Source organism: Geotrypetes seraphini, chromosome 3 (genome assembly GCF_902459505.1).
Source record: "Geotrypetes seraphini chromosome 3, aGeoSer1.1, whole genome shotgun sequence".
Classification (NCBI taxonomy): Eukaryota; Metazoa; Chordata; class Amphibia; order Gymnophiona; family Dermophiidae; genus Geotrypetes; species Geotrypetes seraphini.
In genome coordinates this window covers 167,259,329-167,271,875 of record NC_047086.1, presented here as the reverse complement: position 1 = coordinate 167,271,875, position 12,547 = coordinate 167,259,329, and the positions used below count along the sequence as shown (strand labels likewise).

The 12,547-nt window shown below is 41.7% G+C and overlaps 1 protein-coding gene across 1 annotated transcript in view; it reads left to right on the top strand.

Annotated features, from left to right (window-relative positions):
• SYNE1 (spectrin repeat containing nuclear envelope protein 1) overlaps positions 1–12,547 on the top strand; it is a 994,076-nt gene that overhangs the window by 309,867 nt on the left and 671,662 nt on the right. Inside the window, exons 26-28 of the mRNA XM_033936910.1 lie at positions 273–437; positions 3,635–3,802; positions 9,309–9,485. Of these exons, the coding sequence (XP_033792801.1) occupies positions 273–437; positions 3,635–3,802; positions 9,309–9,485 (510 nt within the window). The remainder of the gene's footprint in view (positions 1–272; positions 438–3,634; positions 3,803–9,308; positions 9,486–12,547) is intronic.

Genomic DNA, 12,547 nt, shown 5'->3' with positions numbered 1-12,547 from the left:
TACAAAAAGAGTGGTGAATGTGTGGTATAGTCTCCCAACAGAGGTCGTGGCAACAAAGATTGTGTCTGAATTCAAGAAGATGTGGGACAGGCACATAGGATCACTTAGGGAGAGGAGGAGATAGTGGATGCTGCAGATGGACAGACTTGGAAGGGCTATTTGGCTTTTATCTGCCATCATGTTTCTATGTTTCTGGGTTTTATGTTTCTGTGTCTGTGTTATAAAGTAATTTCTATAGCTTAATAGTTGTTATCTCTATAAATGTGGAGCAGGACATCAGGCAAGATATGGGCCATCAAGAAGGCAACCTCAGCTGGCTGAAATCCAGGCTTACCAGTTTAACTGAGATCTCATCTGAGAAAGACATGAGAAAGCAAGGTGATAAGCTGTCTAAGCTCTCCAATGACTTCAAAGGACTATTAGCTTTGCTTACAGAGGTACAATATTACTGTCCTTTTTGTTGTATTTATGATAGTATCAATGATCATTATTTAATTGTTAATTTGCTGTTTTTCTAGTTCTATTTGTTTTTGTTACATACATACATATGATCTAATTTATATTGTATTGTATTAGATGTATGATGTATGATTTGATTTTTCCTTAAATTCCAATAAAAATTTATTGAACTAAAAAAAAAAAAAGTATTACTTCTTTTAAAGTCAGTTGTCCTGCATAACCTTCATCAATACATAACAGTTACCAATTTTAATTAAGAAAAAAGAGCTTATTCAGTGATACCCAGAGGGTCCAAAAGCTGCACCCTATGGTTCCTGATTTACATTGCGAGACATCAGTGTGCGTCTTTTCAGAAAGTTGGGTTCTTTTAAGCACAGAGTTGGTGGTTTGTATTCCTTCTTTTTGCTGCCAATGATGGTACTATAATAGTTATAGTTTATTATTTACTAGTGTTAAAGCCCGTTACATTAACGGGTGCTAGAAAGCAGCCCCCTTTCCCTCTCCCTCTCCAGTTCCTCCCTGACTGTCTCTCTGTGCCCCCTTCTGTCTTCCCTCCCCCAAGCAAAGCTGTCTTCCACCCAACACCCCCCCTCCTCCCAAAGCAGCCACCTTTCCCTCTCGGCCTCCAGTTCCTCCCTGACTGTCTCTCCATGGCCCCCCTTCTGTCTTCCCCCAAGCAATGCTGTCTGCCTCGCAGCACACCCCTCCCCCAAAGCAGCCCCCTTTCCCTCCCATCCCGCAGTGTGGCCGGCTCCCTTAGTCTCTTGCCGCCCCCTTCTCACGGTCCCAACAAACGTCCTGACTCCAGCAGGGGCCGCAGCACTCTAAACACGCTGCTTCGCGGCCTTCTACTGGCCTGATTTGCTCTGCTGTGTCGGGCAGAGCAAATCAGGGCAGTAGCAGGCCGCGAAGCAGCGTGTTTAGAGTGCAGTGGCCCCTGCTGGAGTAAGGACATTTGTCGGGACCGCGGGGCGGGAAGAGAAGAGGAGCGGCTGCAAGGGACTAAGGGAGCCGAAGGTAGGGTCGGATGGTAGGCTGAACGGGGGTTCGGGTGTGTCGGGGAGAGGAGCGAAGACGACGACGACGACCTTTAGTTCTGACCGAAGTTAGTTTTAAAGTTGTAAGCCGCGGCAGTGGCTTCTCTCACGATCCCTGCCTGTGTCGGAAGTCTTCTCCGACACAGATGCGGCTCGTGAGAAGAGCCGCGGCGGTGGCTTACAACTTAAAACTAACTTCGGTCAGAACATTACCTTGGGTTCCACGATCGGGTCCTGTTTGGTCTGCCACTGCCTGGAGGAGCTGAAGAGCAGGGAGTCCCATGTACAGATTCTCTGCCTGCCAGAGAGAGAGATTTGCGTGCATGCGCACTCCTACCGGTGCCCTACAGCGCACGGAAAACAGAACACGCAGATGGAGTGCGCATGCGCGGCTAGCGTTTTATTATATTAGATATCACAACATTACATACATAATTTTAAAAAATACAAAAATGCAAAATAATTGCCTGCTCTTGCTACAAAACAATTATACAACAACAAAACAAACATACATCAACATACGTGCTACAAAACAAACCTACATCAACAAAAGTTTCAGTACAAAAATTGTCCGAGCAGAAGATAAGCTGATTAAAAAGCCATGAAAGTCTATAGCATTAAGAAGCATATTTCATCTGGCACAAAATATGTCACTTTAACAGTTTCTTAAATTGACACAAACCTTTCTGCTATCGAAGATACACTGGAAGTTTATTCCACTCCACTGGTCCAGCACAGGATAAAAAAAACACTGAATATTTGGACATAATTCTGGGTAGCCAGACTGCCCAGAGCTTATACACACACAGTCGATATTCAGCTGGGCCTGCATAAGAGTTATGTGGGCCCCAGCTAAATATCAGGCTGGGGCCCATATAAGTATGTTTACCACTTAAGTTTGTTTACCACTATTTTAGCCCCCAAAAAAGCCCCTTCCCCCTTCCGACACTCCAGCAATGTCTCTTCCTCCCTCTTCTCATATCAGTCCCCCCACCTCCCACTCCCTTCCATGTGTAAACCCCCTGGAAGTTCAGCGGGGATTCTTTGGAGACAGGAGCACAAACCTCTTATACTGCCTTTGCAAAATGATTGCCGGGCCCAGTAGGTAATTCCCTGTTTCCGGAGGGTTCTTCATTTAAAATAAGAGTTGCAGTAGAATATGAACCTGGATGCTATGGATTAAAGTCCGTTGCTCTGACCACTAGGCTACCCCTGGGTAGAGAAGTCTGTGTGACTATTTTCATACAGATGGTACTAGAGAGGCATCCTTCTTCCTGGTTTTGTGGCTTTCATAATTTGGATGTTCTATTTTGGAAAATAGCTGTTCATTTTGAACATTCTCATGTATTTTCAAATAGGAAATTTAGAATTTTTCTTGTTTGAAAATGATAGTGAGATGGATATGGTTTTTGGGTTGTTGTTTTGGGGTTTTTTTTAATGTTGCAAGCAGGACATCCTGATTTGGATTATATATAGCTTACTATGCCATAATGTGTACAGTACTTCCCCAATATTTGCGGGGGTTCCATTCCAGGAACCCCTGTGAATTTTTAAAACCCGTGAATACGGGTTTTTGCCTGTCAAAAAGCAGAAGAGGGAGGAGAGGGCAGCTAGAGTGCCGGCGAGTGAAGAAAATCACTCGCGGTATGCTCCGACCGCCTCTTCCTGTTACTAAAGTAAGGCTGAACCAATCAGGACCTGCTTTGACATGCAGCTCCTGATTGGTGTAGCCCGACTTTAGTACAGGAAGAGGCGGTCGGAGAATACTGCGAATTAGTGAGTCTGCGAACTGCGAATTCGCAGGGGAACACTATACTGCTACTTTAATATTTTTATTACTGTAATTGTCTAATGCCTATATGTGATTCATTCTTGCTGTACACAGTCTTGAGGAAAATTATTCAAAAAGACAGCAAGTAAAATATAAATACATGTAAATTTCTAAGAATATCTGCTACAAATGTGCTTTAGGAAAGGGAATGAGTTGTTTGTGTCTAGAAATATATTGATTTTTTTACTGTATTCTCTGTGCCTTTGCCTCATGAAAAAAAGAATAATCTCTTTTTTGATGCTGCTCTGTACTTTAACTGTTTTTAAATATCAACATCTCAGTGCTTTTATTTGCTTTTGAATTGCAGACTGAGAAGCTGTTAGACACCACTGGGGACTGTGTCCAGTACAAGGAGGAAGCTATGCATGCCATGGAGGGCTTGATTAGCAGCTCCAAAGAAATTCAAGCTGAGGCCGAAAAGATCCTGAACACAGAGAGCTTATTAGAGGCACAGCAGTTACTGCTGCACCACCAGGTAGAAGTATTTTAAAACAGGCTCTTTAATTTATGCCATCTGTATGCATGCAACTAGCAAGGATCCAATTAAATATTGTTTGGACATATTTGTACCCTAATAATAATAATTTATTTTCTTGTATACCGCCCCACCAACAGTTCTAGCCGGTTCACAACAGAAAAATTGAGACATTTCAGTTAAAAAATACAATTTCAAAAACACACTACTACAATAAATATAACATCAGTTAAAAAGTACAATTAAAATACATAGCCTAATAAAACACCATCGTAAATATATAATTAAGAATCAACAATCTTGTTTATCAAATAGGTAAGTTTTCAATAAATTCCTAAATGTAAGATAAGAATAAGCTTGGGCAATCAACGGGCTCATCCAGGAATTCATCTTTCCCGCCTGATATTCCAATGTCCTGTCCAAAAAAGTCTTGTAGTGACAGGCCCTTGGGATGGGGAAGATGAACATACCTGAATTTCTGGTACATTTTTTTGAGTTGAACAATTTCAGGTAAGATACCAAATAAGAGGGTAATAAACCAAAAAGAGTCTTATAACAGATACACCCAGGTGCGAATAATCAGTGATGTATCCGGCTTGCTGGCTAAGTGGGGTGGAGCACTCCCCCCCCTCCAGGCAGCAGTGGGGTGCATGGTGTGGACATGGTGTCATGGAAGTTGATGTCAGAGGGGGCGGAGGCGGGGACTGGCGGAGCTGTCAACTGCACACATGTGGGCCGTGGCCCTGCAACCACTCCAGCACCCCCCCCTCCAACTGCCTAGCCTTTGTACGCTAGAATGAATAATAACAGGATCAGTTGCAGTCTTAAACAGATCAGTTTTAATTGAGTTGAAATGGTTTTAATTGATGTGAAATGGTTAGTACCCCATTCTCCCCCACATAATAAAATACTAACAACTGAAAGTTGATAATGTCCAAAAGTCTTTATTTTTATGATAATGGGGAGGAGAGGGATTATACTTGACTGGAAATAACTATGGGCTAGATTCACTAAGTCCACCAATCAAGTTCCAACCACTGAGTGACCCATTTGTGACCCGATTTCCCTCCAACCCGTTTCACTAACCTCTGTCCCAATCATCCTCTGATCCACGCATGCAAATGAGGGGGAACGGCATTCAAATGAGAGACACAGACTGGGCTGACCGATCCAAAAATAAGCGATTGTTGAGGGCCAGTTGCTCAAGTCCTTCTGACTGCCCTGCCTTCTGTTGCCCTGCTCTCTGCCCTGTTTCTCTGCTCTCTGCCCCGATTTCCTGCTCTCTTCCCCGACTCTCCTGCCCTTCCCGTAGTGCAAGCCCGTGGTTTTAACCCATGGGTTAAAACCACGGGCTTGCGAAGGAAAAAAAAAAGTTTTGAATGAAACCTATCCAAGCCACAGCCGGGGAGAAAGGCAGAAAAAAACAGAATTGTTCGTAAGATTTTTTTTTAATGGGAGAGAGAGCATAAAGACGAGGAACGAAAATGCTTAAGAAAAAAATAAAATAAAGGCTTAAATCTCCTTTATCAGGTCTCATTAAAAAATCAGCTATAAAATGATTTAAAATGTTTGTTCTCATTTGCAATTGATTGTGCTCTCAACGCCTCAATTTTCCGACATATTTCAGGTTTCCTGCTCTGCTGGGCATGGAGGGCCAGCGCATGTGCAGACCATCTACAGATGGTCTGTGCATGTATCTGGATCGCTGTAAAGCGATCCGGACGGTCGGTTGGTGGCATGATTCTGATTACCCTCATTTGCATGAGGGCGATTCGTGAATCAGCCCCCTGGCTACAGATCGGATCGCTCACGGATCGGATGCGATCCATGGCATTAGTGAATCTGGCTAAATGTAAGAACGCATTGAGGATACTGCTATGATAGCCTAGGACCATTCATACCACGTTAACACAGAACATTCATTAACATCACACCATCAATATAAGAAATAATAAAACAACGGAGAAAAATAAACCTCAAGTGTGAGAGACCGGGACTACACAAGTACCCGAGTCTATTCACATCATCACTGGTTTATGAAAAAACTCCGTGTACATTTAAATCAATACTTCTTCATTCACACTCAATGATTTCTTAAGAGTTTTCAAAGAATTTTCTCAAAAGTGTTTCAGGGTGATATATAAAGACATATTCATGGCATGAACCAAATCCCAAACTAATCATAAACAGCACGAGGGCTACAGCTCAGCTAAACAGGTGTATGCAATTTGTTGAGGCATGGAAATTTGGAGCACAAGAATGAGAACAAACAACCACTCATCTGAAAAAACGGAGTGTCCCAAACGATTCTCAGTCCTTTGTCCCACGGAGTTTTTTCATAAACCAGTGATGATGTGAATAGACTCGGGTACTTGTGTAGTCCCGGTCTCTCACACTTGAGGTTTATTTTTCTCCGTTGTTTTATTATTTCTTATATTGATGGTGTGATGTTAATGAATGTTCTGTGTTAACGTGGTATGAATGGTCCTAGGCTATCATAGCAGTATCCTCAATGCGTTCTTACATTTAGTCTGACTTACACGATTGAATTTCCACATATAATTAGTGAATCTGGGCCATTATTCGCTTAAAATGCAAACAATGGATGTATATTATGTCACAATTATCTAATCTAATCTAATCTTATCAGGATTTTTAAATCACACTTATCCAGTACAGGTTCAAGGCAATTTATAAGAGGCCCATGCAGCACTGGTTTATGGATGTAATATCTTATTCATACATAACAAAATACTTAACACATTACGCACCACACACTAGGGATTTGTACAATTTGAAATTCAACCTATGCTGAATAAAGCCAGACAGGATTACTAAGTAAATGGAGCAGCTTTTGCCTTAATACAATATGCTGTTTATTAGAGATAACAGCAGACAATTACATGAAAATGACAGCAGATAAAGATGAAATGGAATACCCAATTTTATCACCAAGATGTTTAGATTAGTAACTGCCTCTCCCTATAGGTACCTATCCATTCTACACACACACATACACACATACAAATGCACACATACCGATGACTTCTTGAAAGGCCAGTATAGTCATTCTACTACTATTTGGGGCTGAACCTAAGTTATCTGATTGCTATCCAGTTATTTTACAGTTAAACAGTTATTTTATTTTATATACCATCATTTTTAACAAAAAAAAGTCAAATCCAGTTAGTGGCACCGGATGCAACCAATCTATCCAGACGCCAATACTGTTTATCCAGATTTCTTTTAACTGCCGACTACCAGCATAAAAAATAAAAAGTGGCAGCTAAATAGCAAAGCAGATTTTACAGTTAGAGTAGTGGATTTGGAGTTCTTGAAACTGTTCTTCATTTCCCTGGCTCTGATGGATTCATCACAGAGAGTTCTGCATTCACTGGTTGGATCTCGGTTGATCCACCTTAACTATGATGTCACAAATGATATTTGCATCGTATGAAATAGTTGAGTATCAGTTTATGAATGTCTTCCAATGAAATTAGATGTCAGGGGGAGACAGAGAAGCAACATATACAATTTGGTAAATGCTTTAATTATAGCATTGTTTAATGGTATTGGGTGAGTGTCATATTTACTTTTAGGTGTTAAATATTAAACACCAATAACATCTCCAATGCAATAAATAAATAAATATTTGCATAAAATAGGTGTTTACTGGATAAATACTAGAACAAAACCCTGTTTCCCTAGTATTCTCTTACCCCATTCCCTTGTCTACCTTGGATTGTCTACTCTGTGTTTGTGCATTTTTCTATGGCAATGACTCTGTGGCTATACAAATACAGTGGAACCTTGGTGTGCGAGCATAATTTGTTCTAGAAGCATACTCATAAACCAAAGTGTTCATATATCAAAGCGAGTTTCCCCATAGGAAGTAAGGGAAACTCACTTGATTGGTTCCACATCACCCCTCCCCCCAATGAGGCCACCAGCACTGCTCGCTTCCACCCCACCCTCCACATCCCAAAAAGACCCCCACTCCTGAGGCCACTGGCGCACTTCCACCCCACCCCTGAGAACCGGAAACACCCCCCCAATCCTGAGCCCCCACCCCCGAGAACTGGCATCGCCCACCCAAACCCAAACCCTTACCATGATCTGGCATCGGCACGCAGCACCAACCCACAGGACGTGCCAATGCTGGAAGAGCCTGCCTTTTGCCACTGATCTCTGCTGGGCTGGGCGTTGAGCATCTGCGCATTCTCAAAACGTTCTGGCTCTCACTCTCTCTGACAATCTCATTAGAATCTAGGAGAGAATGAGAGCCAGAAGGCCTTGAGCATGCGCAGATGCTCAAGGCCCAGCCCAGCAGAGATCAGCGGCAAAAGGCAAGCTCTTCCGGCACCGGCACGTCCTGTGGGTTGGTGCTGCATGCCAGTGTCAGATTGCGGTAAGGGTTTTGGCGGGCGATGCCGGTTGTCGGTGGTGGGGGCTCGCGGATGGGGTGGGGTTTGATGCCAGTTGTTGAGGGTGGGGGCTCGCAAATCAAGTCAACACTTGGTTTGCAAAGCACGATTTGCAAGAGTGTTTTGCTCATCTTGCAAAACACTCGCAAATCGCGTTACTCGTAAACCGAGGTTTGACTGTATATCTAACTGATTCAGCAATATAAGATACCCAGCAATAGTACCTGTGCTGTGAAAATATCAGTAAAAACCAATTTTCTTTACCCTTAAATAAATCCAATTAGCTGGAAAATAAATACCTAAAGGGGGAAGTTATGGGCAACTGTTAAGATGTTATTAGTAGATCTAATTGCATAAAATAGGACCTGTGATAAAAAGAAAACAAGTTAATGGTAAAATAACATATCTTAACAGTAGCCCACATTGATAACAACACTCCTAAATGTATAATCTGTGAATAAAATACGTAAAAATTAAAAACCTAAGTATGCGAAATTACTTGGTAAAAAGCAGAAGTGAGTAATGGTGCTCTGAGAGAGCCTGGACATATCAGAGCTTGGAAGCTAAATAGGCCGGTTCTAAATGGGAGACCACCAGGGAAGGATACAGCACACCACTGAATACCAAGAATATGTTAGTCACCTTATGGGATTGGGATTGCTTAAGTCTTGTAAAAAAAATGCACACAATATATATCATCCCTATGAACGTTCTCAATGTGTAGAATTTGTTTTGCTTGCTCATGTTCTCGTTCTCCACTCAAGACTTAAATACATTAACAATTCAAGAATATAACAATATATACTCTACTGCTAAAACCTTGGTGAGTTAGCATCAGTTCTCAATGGCTGCACACCTTTGGGTTTTACAAGATATCCCTAGTTCATATTCACTGAAAGATGTGCATGGATACTGTTTCAGTTGTATGCAGAGACGTCTCCTACATAATCAGTAAACCCAATGGGTATGCATCTCTTAAAACCTGGAGTTCCCCACTCTTCTCCTAAAGTATATGCATTGATATAACTCTCAATATGCTAGACTATACTGAGAAACAAATTGTCTTCAATATCCATTTATAGCAAAAGAGAAAGAGGCTGAGTGCAAAGAAGCAAGATATACAGCATCAAATAGCTCAAGCTAAGCAACTGCAGGCAGAAGGTGGGTTGACTGGAACTGTGAAAGAAGATTTGCAGAAGTTAGAACGGGAACTGGAGAACATACAACAGATATTGGAGAAGCAGGATGAACACCTCCAGGTGAGCTGCTAATATAAGAATGCAAGAACTGGCATACTAGATCAGACCAAAGTCCATCAAGCCCAGTATCCTGCTCCCAACAGTGGCCAATCCAGATTGCAGGTACCTGGAAGGATCCCAAACCATAGACGGTTTCCATGCAACTTCTCTTTTGTTCTTAGGCATAACATTTAAGGAGGAAATTCAGGACCATACAAAAGTAGGACATGTTAATATCTCCAAGCCTTTACCTCTGCATCTCACTCAGATGCTATCTTGAATATAATTGCCCCACTGGCACAAAGGCCCTTATTCTATAAGCAGCACCTGAAGTTATGCCTATATTAGTGTGCCTAGCCAATGTAGGCACCTTACTTAATTTTTCAATTAGGCTAAATTGGCACTGATAATTGAAAAGCACCATTAAAAAGTAATTTAAAATCATTAAAAGAAAATTATATCTGATGGGCACCTACCACTTCGAGGCTGTTAAGGGTATTTTACCAATTAATTTAGGCATCTAACTTTAGGTGCTTTTTATAGAATCAACCCCTTAGGGCCCAATTCTATATAGTCTGCCTGAAAAATCAGTGCCGACAATATGGCGCTAAGCGTATAGAATCATGATTAGTGCCACCTAACTAGGTGCACTCAGTCTATGCCAGGGTTTTCTTCACCTAAATGCCTGCACCTAAGTTAAGCACCTAATTCACAGAGAGGCGTCTAACTCAAAAACACACCCACGATCTGGGCGCTTCGGACTACTTTTTATTGAGTCATGTTTTTTTTTAGTTACACACCTTTCAATTAAGTCTAAATAAAGTCAAGTATGAGATGTTAAGTGCCAATTATTGGAACTAATTAAGCCTTTTAATTAATTAAGTTAGGTGCCTACAATGACCGGTCACATCGATCGTGGACTATATAGAATTTGCCAGTTAGGGCTGGATTCAGAAAATGGCATTCAAAATTTGGCACTTAACTTAGTCTATATCAGGCATTTTGGGATCAGTGGCCTTTATAGAATAGTATGTACCACTGGGATCCACAGTAAAGTCTGGGCACAAGGAGTTATACCAACTGAAACCAGGTGTAAATCCTGGCGCGCAAGCTGGATGCACATCTGCATTATTCTATAATACTGTGCAATGAGAATGTGGGACAGGCACGTGGGATCTCTTAGGGAGAGGAAGAGATAGTGGATGCTGTGAATGGGCGGACTGGATGCCATCATGTCCTTCCCACCATCACATCCCCTTTGAAGTTCCACATGGATATACGTAGATGGTATTCAATAATACAGCTATCAAGCAGATCTGCTGTTTCTGCCCCATTTAAGTGCCTAGCATCCGTTAGAATACTTTTCCACACTGAAAACTCAACACAGAAGTAGTGCCTAAAGTTAAATGCCATATGTAGAATTCCCTTGTCAGCATACAAGTTACAGAAAAGTGTCAGTTGTGCATGTAACTTGATTAAATAATTAGCTGCTAATCAATATTATGGATTATTGACTATAAATAATGTTAATTGGCACTAATTAGCAGTTACACCATAACTGTCCTAAGTTGGTATTCTATAAACTGTGTGTGCAAAATCCAAAATGCCTACATGCAAGGGGGGTGGGTGGACCTGAGAGGGGCATGGGAAGATTGGGGGCATACCCAGCGCTACTGTGTACAGGTAATAGAATACTATCATTTATGTACCTAACTGCCTGGTGTATCTCTTAAAATGTTTATCGACTGCTCACACTGACCTCGGCTCCCTTATGATGTCACTTCCTGGGCGTGGGACCAGGATGTGACATCAGAAGGGAGCCAAGTCCGGTGCGAGAAGCAGGTGGAAAATGCTGTTCGCACCAGCAAACATTTCAAGAGGTACATAAGGGGCAGGCACTCGAGCAGCAGTGAAGAGCGGGGTATATAAACTGCAGATTTATTCTGTTACTATACAATGGTAATTACAAGTGCAATTGCTTTTATAGAATTTAAACTTGAGTGTGCATCATTCCAGTGTCTAACTTTAGGCATTCTATATAGAATTAACTCCTGAGTGTACAAGTAGGTGGCCTGAATGGACAGAATCATTTTGTGTCCTCTGGCAGGGCAAAATGTCTTTCCCTGCTCAAGTCCTGGAACATTCCGCAGATTGATTATAACCGCCAAGGCCATTCCAATCTCTCTCCCTAGTACTGCATCACTTCAGAAATATGGAAGCAAGCGTCTTCTTTTCCTTTGTCCTTTCTGACTTTTCTGAAAACAATCTCAGTTTTTGCTCTCATTACTTTTTAGGCATTTGTTTTGTTTTCTTTTCCAACAGTCCTGCAAAATCAGGCCATAATAACATAGGGCTCCTTTTACTAAGCTGCAATAACGGTTTTAGCATGTGCTTAGCGCATGCTAAATTTCTGTGTGTGCTAGAAGCTAATGCCATTGAGCTGCCGTTAGCTCAAATTCTGTGCGTGCTAAAAACGCTATCGCAGCATAGTAAAAGGAGCCCAGAGTATTTGCCAGTAGGACATCTGGACAAAATGGTTTTGTGTTTGGGCTCTATTAAGTGGAAAATATCTCCAATCAATTTTGCCTCGTTGATTTTTCTCATCATGTTTAAGAAGGAGGCCAGAGCTTAAAGATCTCTCCCAAGTGCAAAGAGATGATGTTCATTTTTGAACATCACCAAATTTCCTGCAAGTGCTTGGGACAAAGTTTTGATGATGACAAACTGTAATGTTGTCCAGTATGGTCTGGATGTGGACGAATAAATTTTGGACCTTTCTTGATGATAAACCAAGATTTACCTCCTCAAAGCAAAACTTTAACATCAAAAGCTTGGCGTGGGCCATGAAGGCATACCAATAGTTGATGGTCAGAAGGCCCTCAATCTCTTTGATCCTTGGTCCAATGATATGCTCAAGATTCAAGATAAATCTTATTTCTCCTGGCTTCGACTGAGACCAGGGTTATACATGATTATAGAAGGAGCCAGAAAGAGTCTAGATCAATTACTAAACACACATAGAAATGTGTTGGGGACGATAGACATGGATAGACAGAGGAGTTATTATAGGTAAGGTTATAGGG